The sequence below is a fragment of the Notamacropus eugenii genome, chromosome 1 (assembly GCF_028372415.1).
Source record: "Notamacropus eugenii isolate mMacEug1 chromosome 1, mMacEug1.pri_v2, whole genome shotgun sequence".
Taxonomy (NCBI): Eukaryota; Metazoa; Chordata; class Mammalia; order Diprotodontia; family Macropodidae; genus Notamacropus; species Notamacropus eugenii.
In genome coordinates, this window is record NC_092872.1 from 96,421,215 (window position 1) to 96,445,491 (window position 24,277).

A 24,277-nucleotide genomic window follows, 5' to 3' on the forward strand; every position below is an offset into this window, starting at 1 on the left:
GTATTGATTTTACAATGTAATTGATTTTTATGTTGTATTAATTTTTATAATTGATACAGTATCTGCCTAAAGCCACCTTTTTATGGCCTTGAGTTAAGCTCAGGAATTTAGCTTTCTCTCCAACTTTGTTTAATGGCATGATTAAAAGAAAGGTTTTTACTGCTCATACCATTAGACCCTGGAATATCTGCTTGTTTTCTTTAAGCCCCAACAAGTTAATGGGGTGCTATCCTCCAAAAGATGTCATCTATCCTTGTATAATTGGGGGAGATTTTATCTCCTCCAAGGGGACAGCAAGTCAGGTAGTTCTGATCCCCTAGCAAAGATTATAAAAGGCAGATAGGTCCCATAAAACAATTAACATTCCTTAATTGTCAAAAACAATTGATAACCTCACCTGAATGCCAGCCCACTTTTCTTATTATAGCCAATTGTAATGTTCCACAACTACCAAGCCCCTCTTTTCTGGTGTGTCAATAAGAAGATCCCCCTTTCTTATTGGGGTCATTGGCTTTACTGAGATGGCCAGTCTGAACGTGCTTTGTTAACAGTTATACACATCACTATTAATAAGCTGATCTTCCTTGGAGTGTGTACCTCAGTCTAACTTTATTGAATTTACTTGAGATACTAGTCACAGCTCCCAGAAGAGGATAGTGGAGCTGGAAACACAGCTCTTTCCTTTTCCCTAAAATCTTCTTAAAGTTTTCCTTCAGCAGTGTGTATGTGTGGGCATCTCTCTCCTTCCCCCTTTTCCCAAACAACTTTATGACTTACCCTTTGGGGTGAGTCTAAGGAGGGGGGGAAAGACTGGTTAGAGCAAACCACAGTGGCTCTGTAGTGGGGGCTGAAAAGAGAGGGGCATTAAAGGGAAAGAAGTGATAGGAAGATGCATGCCTAGGTGGGACACTGAAGGAAAAAAAAAAGCAGGAGATTGATTAAGTTGGACAAAGTCTGACTCAGAAGGGGAAATTAAAACAAAACAAAAAAAATGCCACTTCTACGAAGCCTTCCTTGATTCTCCATGTTGGAAATTCGTGTTGGAGAGTATGTACCTTTACAAAAAAAAGAGTATGTACCTTTCATATTCCTAGAAATTGGCTCAAAACTCTTGGGTGTCTCAGATGAACTGAGCTGGAATTCTGCCTTTGCTGTTTGACTCTGTGCTAGCCTCTTCATTTTTCTGGACCTGTTTCCTCAGATATAAAATGAGGAGACTGATCTAGATGACCTATGAGTTCATCTAGTACTAATATTGTATGAGTCTATGCATCTGCCATCGTAATCTAATTTGTTTTCTGTATAGGAAGTGACAGTAATGACATAGGATTGTGTCATCTGCCAGGCTTAGGACATTTATTTTGCTTCTTGTGCTTTAGGAATGTGCACGTGGTGCTCACACCTTTCAGGACACTTTTGGGACAGACTTGTGCTTTCTGTCCACACTTGATGATCCTGGGGAAGTTTCTGTCCGCCCAGTTTTCTCATCTGTAAAATGGAGATAATAAATAGCACCTCTTCCCAGGATTGTTGTGAGGATAACATGAGATATCTATAAAGCGCTTTGCAAATCGTATGATTATTATTTTGGCTACAATCAGGTAAGCTGTGATTTAAGAAAACATGAACTGAAGAGAAAAGGTTGGAATTAAGGACAATTTTTATAGAGGGATGGGGGGGGGGGGTCAGAGAAACTGAAGTTTTAAGGTTTAGGCGCCAGGGTCAATTTCAGATTAATCAGAAAAGGAGAACAAATCACCATATTCCGCTCTCTCCTAGAGTAATTTAAAACGAGCTGGTGAGAAAAATGGAAGAGGAAAAAGTCATGTAAAAAAAGGAAGGGCCTGGAAGGGAAGGCGGGGAGAGAGAAAGGAAGGGCTGGGCTAGAGTGGCAGTGGATCTGAGGGGGTGCAGAGGGGGAATAGGAGGGTAAGGATGGAGCTAGAGGGGAATGGTGAGGTAAGGGAAAAGCTGGACGAGAGGAGCTGACGCAGGGGACGTGGTGAGAATGAATCTGAGGATAGGAAGGGCGGGGCGGAGCTAGAGTAGAAATGGACTAAGGGGGCGTGGCTAGAGAAGACATACCATGAGGAGGAGGGGCGAGAGGAGGGGAGGGCGGGGACGTGGTGAGAACGAATCTGACGAGAGGAAGGGTGGGGGCGGAGCTGGAGTAGAAATAGGACTAAGGGGGCGTGGCTAGAGAAGACGTACCGTGAGAAGGCGGGGCGAGAGAAGGGGGCGGGGCTATGGTTCCCGTGGGTTGAGGGGGCGGGGCTAGAGGACAGAAAAGAAGGGGAAGATTGAGGGAGAGGAAAGAGGCCGTCTTGACGCCAAGAACCGGGTCTGACTTATGGCGCGCCTGTTTCCAAATTCCAGCAAGGTTCGCCATTTAGGTTATTTCTCTCCAGAGCTTCTCTTCTCTAGAAATATTCCAGTTCCTAATCTCCTCTTCGGTTTTCGTCCAGTTCGAGTCCCGAGAAAACGTGACGCCGAATGTTCAGGCGGCGGCCAGGACGCCTCTGAGAAGGGTGGGTCTTTCGCCGTGGGGCCTCAGTCCGCGCCAAAATTCAAAAGAAACGGTAAGTGCGGCTTTCGGGGCTGGCGGGAACCTGGGAGTTGGGCCGCCCTCGTCGGGGCATTCTCGGTTCGCCGGAGGGAGGCCGTGTGCCCGAGGGTGGGTTCAGGGCGGTCATCCAGCCCGGTCCGCCACGCGCCGTCAGGTCCGGGTGGTCCGGGGCGGGGCGGCCCGGTCTGGCGGGGCTGGAGGCCGGGCGGCGGGGTGTCGTCTGTGTGAGTGGGTGGGTGTAGACGTCCGGAACTCCCGGGCGTGGGGAGAGCGGGTGCTGCGGCTGGATGTCAGGGGCTTGGAGGTCTAGAGCCTGCGTGTGCGTGTGCGTGTGCGCGTGTGCGTGCGTGATGACAGAAGGTGGGGAGAGAGTGTGGGTGTAGATGTCACGGACGTGGACGGTAAGAAGGTGGGTGTGTTTTTAGGTGGAGCGTGGAGAGTGTGCGTCGATGTGGATAGCATATAGTAGGCGTTTAATAAGTGCACGTCGAGAGGGAGCATGAGCGTAGTCTGGCAGGTGTAAATATGCGGGTGACAGAGATGGAGAGCGCCCTGTGGCACGAGTTGAGCTGGGTGGGTTTGTCTCGTTCCCTCCCTCGGTGAGTAGGCTGGCTGTCCGAGCTGGGTCTGGACCCGGACACAGAGGGGGGGAAGCCTCGCCCCCCGTGGGCTCTCGGCGGCATTTTAGTGGGAGCATTAGCCGTGGAGTTCCAGTTCTGGCCCTGGGAAGTCCTACCTGCCAGGGGAGAACACAGGAAAGGAAACAGCCCAGTGGACCCAGCGAGGTCCCGCAGAACCCTGGAGGCTGGCCTTGGCCCTTCCGATGGTGTTGGGAGGACAGGGGCATTCCAGGCTTCAGAGCCCCACTTCCCTGCTTGACTCGTGTGCTTCCCTTTTTGTGTCCGGTCCACAGCACTGACTGATCGGTCTGCTCCACAAGTTCGCTGCTCCCTTTCAAGACAGTGCTGAAAATGCATATCAAGTCCATCATCCTGGAGGGATTTAAGTCCTATGCTCAAAGGACGGAAGTCAATGGCTTCGATCCCCTGTTCAATGCCATCACAGGCTTGAATGGGAGTGGCAAATCGAACATACTGGATTCCATCTGCTTCCTGCTGGGTATCTCCAACCTGTCTCAGGTAAAACAAGCAGTGGGGTGGGCGGTCAAGTTTGGATTGTTCCATGGCGTGCTGCTCCCCCTTTTTGTGCTTTTGTATTGCATTTGCGTGTTTTTTCTTAAAAACCTTGTCTTTGAGAGGAGATGGGACTGTCTCGGGAGCTTGGTGGAAGTAGATCATTGTACTTGGAATCAGGAAGATGCGGGTTCTAATTTTACTTCGGACATGGTGTCACTTGGGCAGGACCCTTAAGCTCTGATCCTCAGTTTCCTCTTTGCCAAGCAGATATCAGAATGCGTTTCTGAGCTTCAGTGAGGATCTAATGATATTATACATGTGAAGTGCTTTGAAAACATTAAAGCAATATATACATCAGCTTTTATGGCAATATCCTTTTAACTGGTGTCTATGCCTCAGGTTTTACTCTCTCTGATCTCAGATCTAATTCCACATAGTCAGAATGATAATTTTCCTTAAGTGCAAATCTGAACATATTATTCCCCTACTCATGATTACCTCCGGTAGCTTTCTTATTGCTTCTGGGATCAAACGTAAGGCTGGTCTTTCACTTCGAAAGCCCTTGAAAACTTTTTCCCAACCTACTTTTTCAATCTTCTTAGACATTGTGCACTTCAGGCACTCTGTTCCAGTCAAACTGGCCTTGCTCTTCCTCACACATGAGTCTTTATCCTTGGATTGTAATCATCTCACTTCCTTCAAAACTTTGCTTCAGAATTCTTCTGTTACGGCAATTCCTTCTATGAGAAGCATTTCTGATCCCCCAGTTGCTGGTATTTCTCCATTCCCTTAATATTTACCTTGTATTTTGTATATATTTACTATGTGCGGGTTGTCTCTGTCAGTAGAACATAAGCTGCTTTAGGATAATGACTTAGTTTTTGTCTTTGTTACCCCTAGTACTTAGCGTAGTGTCTGGAATATAGGAGACACTTAGTAAATGTTTGTTGATTATTATTACTGATAATTTTCATTTGTCTTTCATCTTTCTTTGATGGGTAGATCTATTCACATAGAAACTGTCCTGGGACAGCTTGATACCATAGTGTTATTCTTTCGTGCTTAATGTTCTATGAACTGTTGAACAGGTAGTAACCTCTCTTGGTCTATCAGTATTGGTATTTATGGTTAATTCACAGTGTATGGGTAGGTTTTCTTAATGGAATTGAAGTCTGACTTTTTCTTTCCATCAATGCAGTGAGATCTTTCTACTTTTAATTTTTCCTTTTTATTGTAGGTTCGTGCCTCTAATTTGCAAGATTTAGTATATAAAAATGGGCAGGCTGGGATTACCAAAGCTACAGTGTCAATCACTTTTGATAATTCTGACAAAAAACAGAGCCCTTTGGGATTTGAGGCCCATGATGAAATTACAGTTACAAGACAGGTGAGTCTTTATAATACTTCTTTGGATATCTAAGAACTTTTATGTCATCCCAAGAAGAACTGAAGACTAATATTGTTATATCTGTACAGGCAAACGCTTTTGTTACAAATTATCAGTAATAAGCAAACACTTAAATTGTTGTAGCATTTCGTTGTGAAGAAGTTTGGGTTAAAATATAATTCAGTTAAGTATCTCAGGTCATAACTCTGTCAAGTACAAATGTTTGTTATCTTTCCCTTGTGATTGGGATACATTGAAGGGGGCCCTGACCAGTTAAAAGGTGAAGAGTTGGCTACTGGAGGGGATACAGGGTTGTGTGTTTGTTCTTCGTTTTCAGAGAGGACCATGACATCAGGGAAATGATGACCTGACTTGCAGTTGACTTTATTTTGATTGAGGGAGGGCTGTGCAGGTCACCAGCTTCACTTTCTCCTGAGCCATCTGAATCCAGTGACCAGATATTCATCAGGATGACTGGAGATGGCCCAGGATGCAGTGGAAGACCCTGGCTCTTTTAGGCTAAAGCTTTTTCAGGTACTCATTTAGAGTGAGGCAATACTCATTGAGTGAATAATCCTCTCTAAGAATTGAGTCAAGGAATGACTCCTTTAATAGAAAAAAAAATCAAACTGGGAGGGGAAGATCCTCAGGGTTACTGTTCCAAAGAGTGCCTAAAATATAGTGTTTAAGGTTTTGTGAAAGAGGAAAGAAAGAAAGGAATGAAGAAAGAAAGAAATCAACCTAGCCAGTAAACCCCAGGTTAATTGGGCCATTTCTGGCCATCAAAATTTACCTTCCTTTGGAGAGGAGAAGGAGGGGGAGAGGATGAGGTGAGTTATCCATCTAGCTGGGTTCCCATTCAGACAGCTCAGTCTGTTCATGGCTTGTGTTTGTCCTTTGTTTTTGAAGAGGACCATGACATCAGGGAAATGATCACAAAACTTGAGTGTTCATAAGGATGAGAAGCAAGCTAAGGATGGAGGAGCAGCTTGAAGAAAGAGGAGGCTAGGGACAGAAATATAAACTTAATAGACTTATAATTTTTGAATCATTGACTTTTAGAGCTATAAGAAATGTTAGAGGTCATCTGTTCCAGAACTTTTCATTATACTGTGATGCCTGCCCAGTTTTGTCTAGTCTTGGCCCTCTTGCCCTTTAGCTATGTGTGGAAAGACAAATTCTGCACTGAGATCTTCTGTCATGCAGCTATAAATGTTGGCTTCAGGTTGGGGTGCTGGCTTGGGAGTCAAAGAACTCTGGTTTTGGTCCTTGCTTTGTTAATTTATTAGTTTCATGACCTTGAGTTGGTTTACTTATCAATAAAATGGAAGTGTTGAATTAGATAATCTCTAAACTCTCTAGTGATTCTGAAAGTCTCATTCTAATTCGTAATACCCTACTTGACTGTGATTCTATTTTATTTTCAGGTGGTTATTGGTGGTCGAAACAGATACTTAATCAATGGCGTCAATGCAAATAACACCAGAGTTCAAGATCTCTTCTGTTCTGTTGGACTTAATGTTAACAATCCTCACTTTCTCATTATGCAGGTATCTAGAGTTTTTATAGTTGCTTTACATAATTTTGATATATGGATTATCATGAGTTATTGTATGATGTAGCATTGTCTTTGCTTCAGAGTCTTCAACTTGAGTACTCATTTTGTCTGAGCACCCATTTTTCTCCCCATTTTTTTTTTTTTGGGTGAAGTAAGTGTATTTGCTCACTTATAAATTTCATTTGGAATATAAACTAATTCTTTATGCTGCAAGAGCCTCCAGATGGAAGTGGCTACTTCTATTCGTATTTGATATACCTTTCCCTCTTCTCTACCAGATAAAAATGATTGAATTTTTGAGGTTGCCTGATATTATATCTTGACACATTTAAATGGTTCCTAAAGAGTAAAAATATTCTGTACTAATATCTTGATTAATTGAAGTATTGCTGATAATGAGTTTCTTATTTATTTCTTATATGTTAATTTACCTTTTTTCCTTAAGTATCTATTTAAATGGGTATTTTTTAGAAAGGATTATACTTATGAAAAATAATTATCAGTACATTTATGTTAATACATGTATACATATGTATACATACATATACATGCATACATATACTCATATGTAAATTTTTTTTTACATTGGCTATATTTTCCAGTGTTTCCTCTGCCTCCCAAAGAGCCATCCTTTGTAACCAATAATAACAGTTAAAAAACAAATAAACGAGTTGAACCAAACTTATCAAGATCACAAGATCACTGACATTTTGCAGTATTCTGTAATTGTAGTCCCACACTTCTGCACAGAATGGAAGTGCCTTCTACCTCGTCTTTGGGGCCAATTTTGACCATAATTTTATAGTTTTCAGTTTCTGTTCTTTCTATTTATGTTATTGTAGACATATTTATTGTTTTCCTGGTTTTGCTTACTTCACTTTGCATCCATTCATGTAAGTTTTTCCATATTTCTCTAACTTATCATGTTCAATTGTATTCATTGTATCACACCCTTGTTTAGCTGTTCCTCAGTTAGTAGCCATCTACTTTGTTTCCATTTCCTTACTTCTATAAAAATTACTGCTCTGAATATTTTGGTACAGAAAGGATGTTTCTGTTTGTCTTTGATTTCCTTTTGGTATATGCCTAACAGTGGAACATTTCTGTTACAGCAATTACCTTGGAAACTGACTTAAACTCATCACTATTAGGCAAATATTTACTAAAGAAATTACTAATACAAAGCAGTTTTGCCTATAAAACCATCTTGTGAGCTTGTCTCTGAGGACAGTGCTAGGGCATGGTTTAAGTGTACTTTAAAAGAATTTTAACTTTTTTTATTCTGAGTTTAACAGACACTAACAAATATGAACATTTCTTTATATAGAGAACAGAAAAAAGGATTGTATGTAAAACTACGAATACCTATTATTACAGCTTATTAAAATATATGTAAATTATACAGTATATAATAGGTAAAGAATGTAATAGAAGGTATAGCATTCATCATGTTCCAGAATTCTCCTACTTGTTAGTATTTGTTTTTTTGTTTTTCTTTTTGTTTTGGTATGTCATTTAAGATGCTTCATTGACTCTTTTGAAGTGTACTTTAAAGATGATTTTTGTTTTCAATCATTCCAGGGGAAATTGCCTTTAGTTAAATTGACCCTTTTATTTCTATACCATGGCTGAATTAAATAAGGTTACTCATCGACTCTAAATTTTATGATGCTAGGTTAGGTTGACTTCTCTTGGTTGCCAATAGGTATGACAATTCTGTGACATTTGGGTAGAAAGCTAACATGATCTTAGGCTACATTAAGGGAGGTTTGATGTCGAGAAGAAAATGATAGTTTTAGGACTCTGTCTTGATCAGACCACACCTAGACTATTGTGTTCAGTTCTGGATTCCACATTTTACAAAGGATGTTAACAATCTGGAGAGGATCCAGAGAAGATCATGTCATAAGAGAATTGGCTGAAGGAGCTAGGAATTTTTGATCTGGAGAAGAGAAAACTTAGGGGCAACATGATAGCTGTCTTTAAGTGTCTGAAAGACTCTTACATGGAAGAGGGATTAAACTTTTTCTGTTTGGTTTCAGGAAACAGAAGTAGGAACCAAGAGTAGAAGTTACAGAGAGATAGACTGCAGCTTGGTGTAAGGAAAATCTTCCAAACAAATGTCAGAGAATGAAAAGGACAGCTTCAGGAGGGTTTCCCTGCCCTGGAGGCTAGGTGGCTGTCACAGAGATTACCAGATTACCAGTTAGATACAGGTTCGACCAGCTCATGTCTTTATCTCTTCCAACTGTGGAACTCTGCGATCCAGCTTCATCTCATCAAAATTTGCCTGTACTCTGTTCCAGTCCTTCAGGCTATTACTAGGCATCAGGAACTAATATGAAAAACTGATATTTGGAGATAGTGCCTATGTTCATATTACTTAATATTAATTAATTACTTGTTAATATTACTTAATAGCTTTGTGATCTTGGACTTGGGCGTCAGTATCCTCATATGTAAAATAAGGAATTTAGGTTAGATGATTTTTAGTTCTTAACTCTTAGTTCTTAATTAGATCTTAATTCAACAAGACATTAAAGTATTTCTGATATGCAATGTATTGTGCTCAGCAGGAGTTTACTGTCCAGTGGGATCTCAGTTCTTTTGTTCATAATGATGATGAGTTCATTGCAACATAGGATTTTAGAACTAGAAGAGAATTTACAGATTATCTAGTCTGATGGTTTTATTATATAGAGGGGGAAACCAAGATCCAGAGAAGTCAAGTAATATCTAAAATTACACTGGTAGTAAGTGGAAGACCCTAGATTTAAAGCCAAGTCTTTTCCCTTCAAATCCACTGTTTTCTAGTATACTAACTACCCTGCCTCTATAGAATAACCAATATCCCTTTCAATTAAAATTTTCTGTAATTATAGTTAAAATGAGTATTGATTTTTAAAAATACTAGGAGATCATTATTCCTTATCTTAAAGTCTAATAAAATTAAATTCTTATCTTCTTGAAGGTGGTGGAAAGGACTTTCCAAAAGACTTCTTTATTTCTGAAAGTTGAGGCAGCTACAAAAAAATATTATGACCTTTTCTTCCTTTTTCCATGCAGTGTTTTTCCGTGACAGTATGCTTTGAACATATTTTTCCATTTTATTTCAGGGTCGAATTACCAAAGTGTTGAATATGAAGCCTCCAGAGGTAAGAACATCATATGAACTATAATGGTGGTTTATGACATTAATTATACCTTAAGTTTCGTAGGACCAGGTTTATATTCTGGGAAACATGATATTGGATCATTTTGAATGATTTGTAGGTAACTGGTTTTTCTTTACAGTATTTGATTCCATCCCATAATTTTGAAAACATAAAAGAATGCTTGCAATTGTAGTTCTAGATAGAGATCTTCAGTTACTCCTTTTTTCTCTGAATAACTAATAAAATCAATGGGATGATGATACAATTTTTGTCTGAATGTAGTTCAGGCATCAGCTGATGCACTGGGTAGAGCACTGAGCCAAGAATCAGAAAGACCTGAGTTTAAATATGGCCTCAGACTTTTGTGACCCTGGGGAAGTCACTGAACTTCTGTCTGTCTTAGTTTTCTCAACTGTAAAATGGAAATAATAAGAGAGCACTTACCATGTAAGTTTGTTGTAAGGATCAGTGAGATAATACTTGTTAAAGTGCTTAGCACAGTGGCTGGCATATTGGAGGAGTTTTATAAATGCTTATTCTTTTCCTTTATTCCTCTTATTTTGTTTGTTTAGCAGGTGGGAGAACCCCTTCTATCTTTCAGTGGAAGACTATCATACTCTCTGAAATAATGTTTTACCTTTTAGTGAAGGAAGTAATCCCTGTAACGCAGGAGTCAGGGATTGAAGGCATTGATGTGTTTATTTTGTTAGTTATTAAATTTTAACTTTGCTATATCTAATGTCCTAGAAATACTTTCTAATGTTTGCACAGTTATACATTCATAACTTGAGCTCTTATGGCAATATTTCTTAAAGTGTTTGTTTGCCTCAGAACTTTTCTTCTTCATAGGGGAGGAGTAAGAATTATCTGGGAAAGATTTGGTGTAGTTACACAGGCTTTTTAATTAGAGTAGTGTGGTGTAAGCCTTTTCAGAATAGCTTGGCTATATTTCTAGAGACAGAAGATTAAAGATTATATCTCTGTTTGCTGCTGAAATTATTGGGAGCTCTGTGATGAGCTAAGTAGAGTATTGGGCCTAACATTCAGAACAGAAGCTTAAGACAGTGGAACATTTGAAAAGAAGGGAAGATACTGAAGAAAAATAACCTAGTTTTGGGTTTGGAATTTAATCGTTCCCTAGAAAACAGATATATATTTATAAGCATGTATATGCTCTAGACCAGGGTGCATCCCAAGGTCCTATGCTATAGTAATCAGATTTAAATGTCATTGGAAAATATTTCACAAAATAAATAAAATATTATATAGTGTAATATTAGTTTGTACTTTTCTAAGTCAGTCTGCAACAATTATATATAACATATGCTATTGGCATCTATTTCATTTGAGTTTGACACCACTGCTCTAAGCAATAAATATGACGTATTTGAGGCTCATTCAAAGTTGCTTTGCAAGTTCATTTTCCCCTCATTACTCTTTGATGTTTAAGTGGTGATTTTAAAAAAAGTATTGAGAATTTTTGGGGTTGTACTGTTTATAATGTTCTTACAATGAGGGTCTTAATTTTTGTTCAAAGGCAAAAGAACTGTCCATGCTTTGTGAATATATTGACATCCTCACAGAATCTTACATCTTAAATATGTATTTAAAACATTGTCATTCCAGATTTTATCCATGATTGAAGAAGCAGCTGGAACCAGGATGTATGAATGCAAAAAAATTGCTGCCCAGAAAACCATAGAAAAGAAGGAGGCTAAGCTGAAGGAAATTCAGACGGTAGTTATTGTTTTATTAGATGATTACTATTAGGCAACTATTAAGATTCTGTGTTTAGAGTTCTTACACCATAGGGGTGGAGAAACCAGGGTTATTAGGTTTAGATGTGAGATTTTCCCTTTTCCTTTTGCTTAAAAGTGTTTGCTTTTTTCTTTTTATGTTTACCCTAATGAAGTTGTAATTCTTCATTTTATAGATACTGGCAGAAGAGATTACTCCAACCCTTCACAAATTAAAAGAGGTATGTTTTAAATACGTGGAATGATAATTGAGGGATTAATTTCAGGGCAAGTGACAAGAGGTTCAGAGAAGTGACTTGGCCATTATCGTGCAGGTGGATAGTAACAGAACCAGAATTTAGACATGGGACCAATGACTCCAAATCAGCACTCTTTCTACTTCACACACTTATTAATGGAACTCACGTGGAATTCTTGGACAGCCACATCACTTGGCTGGTTCATGTTGAGCTTGTGGTCCTCTCATGGTCCCTGGGCTGTGTCATGTTACTTGCTCTCTCACTGCAACTAGATTCTATATTTCTGTATCCTGTCTGTCTGTCTGTCTGTCTGTCTGTCTGTCTCTCTCTCTCTCTCTCTCTGTATATATATTCTTTTGTTGACTTTTTTAACCCTAGTGTAGGAGTTTCTTGTTCCTATCAAATTTCATTTTATAAAATTCACTTTATTTTTCTTGTCTTTTTAATATTAAGTAAAATACATGGTAATATGCTCTTTCTCGAACTATATAATAAGTCAGTTGCAGATAAGTAAAAAAGCTTTACCGATAAAACTAATGATCTATTTAGCGTGTGTGTCTCTCATTAAAAAAAGAAGTTTAACATAGGTTATTGGATGATTTGATTTTTTTGCATTAGGTTCTCTACGTGCTACAATATTAATATGGTAATATATTTTCCCATATATTAATTCCAAGTAGCTAATATTAACTTTTTGTTTGTAAAAATGGAAAAATGTGATTAATTTACAAATGCCATAACATTGTGTATAAAAGCTAGTTTTTATCTAATTTTGTCTTTTGAGGTCTGTTCCAGCTATAAAACTGAATTATTCTATGATCTGTCCTAATTCAATTTTTCACTTCTGACATTCAGTAAAAAAATTATATTGTGAAATTGAAATTTTGGATTGTGACTTATGTATGTGAATGCTTTGTGTTTTTAAAAGGCAAGGGGAAGAGTTGAGAGCATCAGAATATTGCATTGGAATTTCAATTTTTTTTTCTTATTGGTAATTTTTCCAGGAAAGATCTTCCTACTTGGAGTACCAGAAAGTAATGCGAGAAATAGAACATTTGAGTCGTCTTTACATTGCTTATCAGTTTATGCTTGCTGAAGATACCAAAGTACGTTCAGCTGAAGAGTTAAAAGAAATGCAAGCCCTCACTATCAAAATTCAAGAAGAAGTAGCTGAGAATGACAAACATATTAAAGAACTTAGTCATGAGATAGAAGAGTTGGAAAAAAGGAAAGAAAAGGTAAGAAAGCTTAAGTGTGACAGGTAAGTTGTATATCATAAGGTAAAAAATTCCTTTGCAGAGTGATATTGTAAGCTGTCTGTTCTAGAGCCATTTCAAATGTCTTACTGCCTAACTATTTTCTATAGAGAGGCCCAGTATCGTAACTTTTAAAAATTATTTACATTCTTTGCATAGTTTTCACATGAATAGAAGATTGCCAGATAGTTGTAGATTTTAAGGAACTTGATTGAGGTGAGATGTATTTTATTGTAGGAAATTGGGAATGTCCTTCAGTCTTTGGAAGACGTACTTGCAGAGGCTCAGAGAGTCAGTATGAAGTCTCAAAGTGCTCTTGATCTGAAGAAGAAAAATCTGGAAAGTGAAGAAAAAAAACGCAGAGAACTAGAAAAAAGCATGGCAGAGGTAAGTAATATTATTGCACACCTCAAACACAAGATATTCTAGTGGATCGTTCTCATCAGTACTGACTTTGTAATATGGCTTCTTCCCAATATTGTACTTTAATGATTACTAACACTATCTTAAAACTAAATTCTCTAGGTAAGGGTTCTTAACCTGTGGTCTATGAACTTGCCTTAAAATTTTTTTGAAGTTATATTTCAGTGTAAATGTGCATTTTAATTCTATTCATTTAAAAATATTTTTCTGAGAAGGATTCCCACAGACTTCACTAGATTGCCCAAGATCTCTGTGACCCAAAAAAGGTTATAATTTCTGTTTAAGAGCTTCAAAATATAGAAGCAGAATTATGGGTGTCATAGATTTGAGGTTCATTTCAACAAGAATTTATTAAATGCTTGCCACATGTGAAGTGCTAGGTACTAAGGATATAAAGGAATGAAAAATAGTCCCTGCCTATACGGAACTTACATTCTGTGATGTTTCTGTGATGTCTATATGTATTTTTTCAACCAATAACTTAGACATTTTCCTTGACATAGGGATTTTGAAGTCCTCGATTGTAAGAACCTATCTGATTTGACTTAAAAAAAAACATCTCAGGTGACTTGCAGCATCTCACTTTATTTCTTTCATATTATTAATTAGCCTAAAAGTTCTGATCATTAAAGAGGTGAGAAATTCTTTAAATACTGGAGACTGGCATATCAATAGACATAGCAAAGTTTTTAATTAACATGATAATGCTGGTCCTTAAACTATATGGAGATCTTTATTAATAAAGCCACTATTCTCCTTGTGGGATGCCTCATCATTATTTAATATTATATTTGCAATAGCAAGCTTAAACATATAGCAGTTACTGAGGTTGGCAAAATATGGAATCCGGGACTTTGTGATTAAAACTGTGATCTTGAAATTCCTTCCCTAACATTTTAAGTTGTTATGGAATCGATCTGTGATATTTAGATAAATAATTTATGGGTGTGTGTGTGTGTGTGTGTGTGTGTGTGTGTGTGTGTGTGTGTGTGTGTGTGTGTGTGTGTATGTGTTCAGAGAGGATTGATTTTGAATCAGAGGTTCTGGTTTCAAAGCTGGCTGTCATTAACTGTTTTATTGATCTTAGAAAAATTTCTCAACTTCTCTGTGCTTCATCTTCCTCACAAAAAATGAGAAGGTTGAGTCTAAGTTGACCAGCAGATGGTGATTTTGTTTATTTTGTTTTTGTCTCTGCACCTTATGAAACTAAGATGGAATAGTTATGATCCATATTAATGGAGAGAGAATATATGCCGAGGTATGTATTATATGTGTAAAGAAGAGGAAATGAATCCTGTCCTTAAGACTATTGTGCTAGATGCTGATGTGGGAAACATTGCTTCCCAAGTGAAAGAAATTAATTTCCTTTAATTATTTTTCCACAAAGGATTCTAAAACTTTGGCAGCAAAGGAAAAAGAGGTAAAGAAGATAACAGATGGACTTTCTTCTTTTCAAGAAGCAAGTACTCAAGATGCAGCTGCCTTGGCAGCCGCGCAGCAGCACTTCAATGCTGTGTCTGCAGGCCTGTCCAGTAATGAGGATGGGGAAGAAGCAACTCTTGCTGGACAGATGATGAATTGCAAGAATGACATAAGTAAAGCTCAGACTGAAGCCAAGCAGGTAAAATCAGAAATTAAACAATTGATAATTACAACTTAAAAATGTGATAAAATGTTAAGGGTTGGACTAGGTAACCTCTGAGGTCCCTTCCAACTCTAAGATTGTGTGGCAAGACTTTGAAGGTTGATAAGCAACTTGGTACAATAGAATGAATGTTGGACCAGGGTTTGGAAGACTTAGGTTCTGGCCCCATTTGTATCATTTACTAGCTGTGTGGGCTTGTACAAGTTCCTTAACACTGTTGATAATAACATCATTCTTCTTGTTTCCAGACTTGTAGCCTTAGTTATCTTTGATTTATTCTATTTTAAACCATTTTTTCCCCACTCCCACTCCCATTTCTTCTTGGTCACTACATCTTACTTTTTTTGGGGGGGGTATCTTTTGGATTCTACCCTCACCACGTTTGTGAGGCAGCTTGTTGGAATGAAAAATAATGTATGTGAAATACTTTGCAAACTGTAAAACACAATAAATGGCAACTACTATTATTTTTGTGAATATTGTTATTATTTTGACTGCTGAACTTAGCAGACTTGAGCTTGTATTCTAGCTGCAGTGTTTATTAGCTTGAGTGATCATGAAACCTGAAACCTGACTGGTCCCAGTTTGGTCTTTGGAATAAGGATCATAAGACTTGGGCTATTTATTTCATGTTGTCACTGAGGAAATTATTTGTAAATTTTAAATCTCTATAAGCTACTTATGTCTCCATGCTTACCACATATCTACTTTACATTTGGACAACTATAATAGCCCTCCTTTCTGAACTGTCCCTTTTCCAGTTTATCATGTAGATTTCTACCTTGTAGTTTTGTGGAAAGCACTATTGTCTTTATCATTTCCTTGCTTCAGAATCTATACTGTTTTCTGTCACTTGTATCAAATTCATTTTTCTCAGTGTGGTATTCTGTGTGAACTGACCCTCCTTTATATATACCACCTTATTTCCTGCTACTCTGTAAATAACTCCTTTACTATGTCTGGTCAGAGATCCTGGTTGATCCTTTTGGAAATGGAGGAAGCTAGAGCTTTGAACTTGGAGGTTCTCCCTTTTCCAAACTCAGTTAGCCAATAACTAGGCTTTGTTATACCTGTTCAAGCTCTATTGCTAATTAGAATCTTCGAAATAATTGCCATGTGTATTTCATGTCATTGCTGGAAATTGATTCATGGTAAAAAAATACTAGGAAATAGCTCTGCTGTTTGAAAAAGATGCTTATCTGTGATAAGTGGATGATAAGATGATAAGAGATGTAAGACACCTCTATCCTGTGGAATTACTGAGAGTTGTTTTTAGTAACCTGTTTTTTCTAACTCTACTGCTCTTTCACGTTTAATTCTGGTTTTATCCCATTTTTCAATCAAGGCTCAGATGAAGTTGAAACATGCCCAGCAAGAACTAAAGACCAAACAAGCTGAAGTTAAAAAGATGGATAGTGGTTACAAGAAAGACCAGGAGGCCTTTGAAACTGTGAAGAAGCTTAAAGAGAAACTGGAAACAGAAATGAAAATGCTGAACTATCAAGGTTTGCATTGATTGTGTTGTGTCAGAATATTTGGCCAATTGCTGAGAAGAGAGCGCTTTAGGGGAAATGAGATCCTGAGAAAACCATTGATTACACTTTTGTTTACAATTCTGTTGTCAGGTTAGGACGTTTAATATTAAATATTCTTTTTATGGGAATGTTAACATAGCAAAAGAGTTTTAAAAGTTATTTGTTTTTAAAATAAGCTTTTTGGATGTCTTTTTTTTTTTTTTTTAATGTCACAGTCTTTCCTGTGTAGGAAGAAACCCTTGCCTGCCTCCAGATTGAACTCTTTCTTATGACAAAAAAACCCAAAACAAGCCAAAACCTCCTAATTAACCAAAAACATTCTATACAGAGACCATAACTGACAAGACATGTAACATTCTGCCTGAGTAGTTCCTTGGCTCTGCCATGAGGAGGGCAATATCTTTCATTATCTCTTCTCCTGGGTCTACCCTGGTTTTTAAGCTTATTTAAAGCACAGTTGCCTAAAATAATCTTTTCATTTTTGTTAATTAAATCATGAATTTCATCATGCTGATTTCATTCTGCAATGTTCAAAGTTTTTTCTGAATTCCTCAATATTCATAATTTCTTTTTGTACATATTTCATTATTATATATATATCTCATGATTTTTAGCCATTTCTCAATCTACCTATTCTTCAAAAGAATAGAAATACTAAATTTAAGTAGCTCTCTATGCAATTTGAGGAAAGCATAGTCTTCAGTATTATAGACTCTCCTTCCTGCTTCACTCCCCTTCTGAAGTGTTTGAATACCTTGACTTTGAGCTATGTCACATTCTTTAGGGTTTCACTGAGCATTATTGGACTGTTAATTCTTATTGGTGATATTTTACTGATAGGGGTAAAATTTTAGTTAGGTTTAAAATTGAACACTGTGTCCATGTAGGAGAAAAGTGAAATATACATATCTCCTTTTACAAAACCAGTATTTTATATTTGGCAGGATGGCTTAAAGATTATATATGTTTTTTCATTTAATACTTCTTGTAAGAGATTTATGCTTGGCTTTTATTTAGTATTTAATATTTTGCTTAAGTTAAATCATTTAGGATTTTAGAGGGATCTTTTTCTTTTTGAGGCTTTAGTTTTTTAAGAAAACAAAGTTTAATTGTTCAGTTGTGTTGTGTTTTGTTTTGCTCTTTAGAAAACAAGGAGGAATGTCTGTTGGAAAAGCGTCGGCTGCTTTCTCAAGATGTCAGCAGGCTGAAAAAAACATGTGAAACCTTGTTTGCCAAACTTCCCAGTCTTCGATTTGAATACAAGTAAGAAATCATGAACTTTATTAACATACATCTTTTTTTTGTTTGTTTTTTGTTTGTTTTTTCTTTTTATATTTATTTATTTAAGTTTTCAACATTCACTTCCACAAAATTTTGAGTTCCCCCAAAACGCCGAGCATTCTAATTACCCCTATCACCAATCTGCCCTCCCTTCTAATATCCCTCCCTTCCCTTATCTCCATCTTCTCTTTTGCCCTGTAGGGCAAGATAAATTTCTATACCCCATTACCTGTATTTCTTATTTCCTAGTTGTATGCAAGAACAATATTCAACAGTTATTCCTAAAACTTTGAGTTCCAACTTTTTCTTACTCCCCACCCATCCTCATTGGGAAGGCAAGCAGTTCAATATAGGCCATATCTGTGTAGTTTTGCAAATGACTTCCATAATAGTCATGTTGTGTAAGACTAACTATATTTCCCTCCATCCTATCCTGCCGCCCATTTCTTCTATTCTCTCTTTTGACCCTGTCCTTCCCCAAGAGTGTTGACTTCTAATTGCTCTCTCCTCCCATTGCCCTCCCTTCCATCATCCCCCCCACCCTGTTTATCCCCTTCTCTCCCACTTTCCTGTATTGTAAGATAGGTTTTCATACCAAAATGAGTGTGCATTTTATTCCTTCCTTTAGTCGAATGTGATGAGAGTAAGCTTCATGTTTTTTTTCTCACTTCCCCCCTTTTTCCCTCCACTGAAAAGTCTTTAACTTGCCTCTTTTATGAGAGATAATTTGCCCCATTCCATTTCTCCCTTTCTCCTCCCAATATATTTCTCTCTCACTGCTTAATTTCATTATTTTAAGATGTGATCCCATCCTATTCAATTCACCCTGTCCTCTCTGTTTCAAGAGTTACAAATATTCTCTTTCCATGTAGGAATGTAAACAGTTCAACTTTAGTAAATCCCTTATGACTTCTCTTTGCTGTTTACCTTTTCATGCTTCTCTTCATTCTTGTGTTTGAAAGTCAGATTTTCTTTTCAGCTCTGGTCTTTTCATCAAGAATGCTTGAAAGTCCTCTATTTCATTGAAAGATCATTTTTTCCCCTGAAGTATTATACTCAGTTTTGCTGGGCAGTGATTCTTGGTTTTAGTTCTGGTTCCTTTAATTTCTGGAATATCATATTCCATGCCCTTCAATCCCTTAATGTAGAAGCTGCAAGATCTTGTGTTATCCTGATTGTATTTCCACAATACTTGAATTGTTTCTTTCTAGCTGCTTGCAATATTTTCTCCTTGACCTGGGAACTTTGGAATTTGGCCACAATGTTCCTAGGAGTTTGTTTTTTTGCATTTCTTTCAGGAGGTGATTGGTGGATTCTTTCAATATTTATTTTGTCCCCTGGTTCTAGAATATCAGGGCAGTTTTCCTTGATAATTTTCATGAAGGATGATGTCTAGGCTCTTTTTTTGATCATGGCTTTCAGGTGGTCCCCTAATTTTTAAATTGTCTCTCCTGGATCTATTTTCTAGGTCAGTTGTTTTTCCAATGAGATATTTCATGTTATCTTCCATTTTTTCATTCTTTTGGTTTTGTTTTGTGATTTCTTGGTTTCTCATAAAGTCATTAGCCTCCATGTGTTCCATTCTAATTTTGAAAACTATTTTCTTCAGTGAGCTCTTGAACCTCCTTTTCCATTTGGCTAACTCTGCTTTTTAAAGCATTCTTCTCCTCATTGGCTTTTTGAACCTCTTTTGCCAAATTGAGTTAGCCTATTTTTCAAGGTGTTATTTTCTTCAGCAGTTTTTTGGGTCTCCTTTAGCAAGTTATTGACTCACTTTTCATGCTTTTCTTGCATCTCTCTCATTTCTCTTCCCAGTTTTTCCTCCACTTCTCTTATTTGATTTTCAAAATCCTTTTTGAGCTCTTCCATGGCCTGAGACCATTGAATATTTATTTTGGATGTTTGGGATACAGAAACTTTGACTTTTATGTCTTTCCCTGATGGTAAACATTGTTCTTCCTCATCTGAAAAGATGGGAGAAGATGCCAGTTCACCAAGAAAGTAACCTTCTGTAGTCTTATTTTTTTCCCCTTTTTTGGGCATTTTCCCAACCAGTTACTTGACTTTTGGGTCCTTTGTCAAGAGTAGGGTATACTCTGGAAATCTGTAAGATCTCAGTTCCTCCAAGATGGCACAATCAAGCGTGTACACTGATCTGGGAGTAGACAGAGATTTTTGTGCCCAGAATCTTAGCAGTTTCTTCTCTACAGCCACCTGGCCTCCAGTTCCACCAAGCCAGCACTGGGGGCTGAGATTCAGATAAGCTGCAGGGGCAGGGCTGCCATTCAGTGGGAGACAAAGACCAGCTCCCTCAGGGCTTCTACACAGGGCTGAGGTAAGAATCAGCTCCTCAGTGCCCCCAAGAGTTTTTTGATCCAACAATGGATGTGGGCTGCTGTAGGGGCTGCTGTGGAAACTACTGCTGCCGCCTGCCCCATGTGGCCTCTGCAGCTGCAGCCTGAGGCTGGAGCTATGGGAAGGCCCTTCTCCCTTCCCAGCCAGCTGAAAAAACCCTGTCACTGACCTTTGGCGCCTGTGGGTTGAGGGATCTGCCAACCGCTGCTACTGTGACTGAGGATTCCGCCCCTGAGGTGTCCTCCTCCCAGAGCTGCGCTGCACGCCAAGGCTGGGCTGGGCTCTGCTCCGCGACCAGTGCAACAGATGTTTCCTGTGGGCGTTTCAGGACACCCTGGGCTGGAAATCTCCTCCACTCTGTTGTTCTCCACTTCTGCTGCTCCAGAATTTGTTGACAGTCCCTCTCTATAGGTATTTTATGGGCTGTATGGGGAGAGTATGCGTATGTGTGTCTTTCTACTCTGCCATCTTGGCTCTGTTCCCCTAACATACATCTTAAAATAAAGAAAATACAGATGGCTAAGGCTCAGTATAAATAAAGCAACAAACATTTACTAAGCACCTACAGTAGGGATCTACATTACCAAGATAATTTACAAGATTTTTTTCGTTTTCAACTCTAAATCTTCTTCCTCCACCTTCTCATTCATTGAGAAGACAAGAAGTACAATACCCATTATACATATAAAGTCATACAAAATAAATTTCCACCTTAGTCATGTTGCAGAAATGAGGAAAAGGAAAAGACAAGTCCAGAGAAAAAAATGCTTCTGTCTGCATTTAAGAGTCTGTCAGTTCTCTCTCTGGAGGTGGATAGAGTTTTTCATCATGCATCCTCTGGAATTCATCATCCTATTGGTTAGAATTTGGAAGTCTTTGTCAGTTGATTATCATGACAGTATTGCTATTAGTGTATACATTGTTCTTCTGGTTCTGTTCACCTCACTTTGCATCAGTGCATCTAAATCTTCCCAGGTTTTTTTAAAACTATTCTTTCACAATCATCTATCATAATTCCCCAATTAATGGGCATCTTATCAATTTCCAGTTTTTTGGTACCACAAAAAGAGCTGCTATAAATATTTTTGTATAGACCTACTAGTGGTATTGCTGGGTCAAAGTATATGCCCAGTTTTGTAGCCCATAAGAGAAATTATTATTTTGCTGTCATAATAACAACCAAATATTAAATTAGGATTAAATTTTTATTTCCTTTGTTTCCTCATTCAGGGACCAGCCCCTTGTAGGTTCTGACAGCTAATCTCTGAAGGACATGACTGATAGAGGTGACTGTCCTAATCCTTGGGGTACTTGAGGAGACTTTACTTCTGTCTAGAGTATAAACAGAATCTAATTTAGGTGAATTTTTGCCCTTAGGAAATGAGCCTTGTATTCCTCCACTGGAGTTTAGGGTGACCCAGCTCATGAAGGAGAAAACCAGCCAGAGTGGTCTGGGGAGAGATGGATTCCACTTTCCAGATTTTTGGGCAGTGGCTGAGTCTTATGATGAAGAACTTCTCAGTGGGAGGAGCCGAAGACTTTTAGCCCACCTCCTCATTTAAATACCCACCATTTGGGGTTGATTTCTCCTGTGGGGGGTAGGGAAGGATGGGGGGGGCATTTCCTTTCAAAAAATATTTAAGGCATTCATTGTCTCCATTAGGTGTCTTTGGTTACTGAGAGAAATTACTGACCATCAATTTGTTAGCTAATCTAGTTAATAAATTATTAGTTACCCAGAAACTCTTTCTCTTGCGCTTTTCATTCTTCACACCCTTTGCGCATAGTTCCAAATGATTCAAACTGTGCCCTCAAGAAGCTAACATTCTTCCCCCTGACCCCTGCTCCCTCTACCTCAGGAGATAAACAAAGGAAGAGCAAAAGGCTCCTAACAAACGTAGGTAAGCAAAACAGACTCTACGTTGGCCATGTCCACAACTGTTATGTCTCGTTCTGCAGTTTGAGTCTGTCACTTCAGTTCAGGGATGGGTAACATGTTTTTCATCAGAAGGAGTCTGGAATCATGGTTAGTCATTGTGTTGATCAGAATTCTTAATTCTTTCAAAGTCTCTCTGAAACTCTCCCTTTCGTTATTTCATATGACACAAAAGTATTCTATTACATCCATATACCAAAATTTGTTGAGCCATTCCTCCAGTTGATTGGCATCCCCTAGTTTCCAGTTCTTTGACAGCACAAGAAGAGCTGCTATAAACATTTTTGTATATCTGGGTAGTTTTTCCCTTTCTTTGATCTATTTTTGAATGTAGGCCTAATAGTGGTATTGCTAAGTTTATTAATTTTTTGGGCATAGTAAGGAGTTTATATTCTAATGAGGGAAGACAAAAAGGAACTGGGCGGCATGGTGTGGAGATAGCCAGGAAGGACTATGGATATCTTTTTAAGCAAGATGAGGCAAAAGCCCACTTATTAGATCTGAGGACCTAGAGATGGAGCCCAGTGTTATATGAGGATAGATTCAGGCTGTCTGATGAAGACAATGGCCTCACTATATGTGACATTTTGTCATATAGGCTATTTGCCTTGAAAAGTATATTTTGATGTATTAAAGTTAACTATGATGAATTTAACTGATTATGAAATTGTGGTTTGCATTTGCAAATATTGTAAATCTCCTTTTGTTTTAAACTGGTTATAAGTATCAGAAAACTTGATCAGGAGGTGGGTAATATATATTTCATCAAATGTACTACATCAAATGTAGTGGTATCTCTCTAGGATTAATTTTTGTTATCTTTTGTGTCAAAGGGATCCAGAGAAAAATTGGAATCGAAATCATGTAAAAGGCCTTGTAGCTTCTCTGTTTAATGTAAAAAATGCCTCTACAACAAAAGCTCTAGAAATTGTGGCTGGTGGACGACTCTATAGTGTTGTAGTAGACACAGAGGTAAGGTTATATGTCTTTTTTCATCCTTGTATTTTGTTTGATCAAATACTTCAACCATTTCCCATTAAGGAAATAAGAGACTTATTGAAACACTTTTTGAAAGGTGCTATGTTACACATAATTTCTAGATTTGGAAAGGGCCTCAGTGACTATCTAGGACATCGTGTCCTTGAAGGCCATCCTCATTCTATAACATACCTAATGAAAGGTACTGCATTCTCTGTTGAAGATAATGTGTGGGAGCCTAATGTGTCCTGAGGCAGCGCATCCCACTTTTCATAAATTTTTTCTTTTATCAAATCTTATTTTCCTATTTGTAACTTCAGCACACTGCTCTTAGGTCTGCCCTTTGGGAACATACAACAAGTCTAATCTTTCTTCCGCTGTGACTGTCATCAGTGGCTCTCTTCCTCTCCTTTGCCCTGTCTCTTCCCAGTTCTAATCTTCAGACTCAGTTTTTGTTCCATGAAATAGTAGCTGATTTAATATGCCAAGTGGAATTCCTGTGAGTAGGGCAAAAATATCTAAAACATAGGATAGCATACTTATTAAGCAAGATTTAGACGAGGAGACATAGTAAATCTTAACACTTCCATTTTTTTTTCTTTCAACATCTCTGTATTTTGTTTGAGACAAATTATTTCCAAAGGAAGAACCACCAAGCATATGTGTACATGGTTGTTGTAACAAACAAAATGTTAAAAGTGTAGGAATATGTTGTCTTCTTTCTAATGGGAGGTTTTTTAACTTAAAAATTGTAAATTTCAAAAGATAATTGATAATATTATTTTGTAGCAAGTCCTATTTTTTTTATTATGTAATGTGAATGGAATCTCTAGAACTGTTTTTTTTATAATGATACACATTTGGTGCTGGTGCTCTTGCTTCAGAAAGCAGGTTATTTTTTAGTATTGAACTGACTGTTGACTATAGACAGTTTTCCTGTTCGTTTGATGGCATTAGAAACATTCTGTAAGGGTAATAAAACTTATTTTTATTCCCCTCTACAATCAGACACACAAACTTAAACCCTGCCCCCCGACCAGTGTAGAGATTTCGTTTTGAATGGAAAAAAA

The 24,277-nt window shown here is 38.0% G+C and overlaps 1 protein-coding gene across 3 annotated transcripts in view; it reads left to right on the forward strand.

The window, feature by feature from the left end:
- The first annotated feature begins 2,490 nt into the window (after positions 1 to 2,490).
- Positions 2,491 to 24,277, forward strand: part of SMC2 (structural maintenance of chromosomes 2) — a 49,964-nt gene continuing 28,177 nt past the window's right edge. For 2 of the 3 annotated variants that reach the window (XM_072610467.1, XM_072610482.1), the window contains exons 1-13: positions 2,491 to 2,579; positions 3,480 to 3,705; positions 4,940 to 5,089; positions 6,517 to 6,639; positions 9,764 to 9,802; positions 11,429 to 11,539; positions 11,736 to 11,780; positions 12,803 to 13,036; positions 13,292 to 13,441; positions 14,865 to 15,098; positions 16,468 to 16,627; positions 17,803 to 17,920; positions 23,063 to 23,201. In XM_072610467.1, coding sequence (XP_072466568.1) covers positions 3,538 to 3,705; positions 4,940 to 5,089; positions 6,517 to 6,639; positions 9,764 to 9,802; positions 11,429 to 11,539; positions 11,736 to 11,780; positions 12,803 to 13,036; positions 13,292 to 13,441; positions 14,865 to 15,098; positions 16,468 to 16,627; positions 17,803 to 17,920; positions 23,063 to 23,201 — 1,671 coding nt within the window. In that variant the 5' untranslated portion in view covers positions 2,491 to 2,579; positions 3,480 to 3,537. The other variant, XM_072610475.1, reaches the window with a different exon arrangement.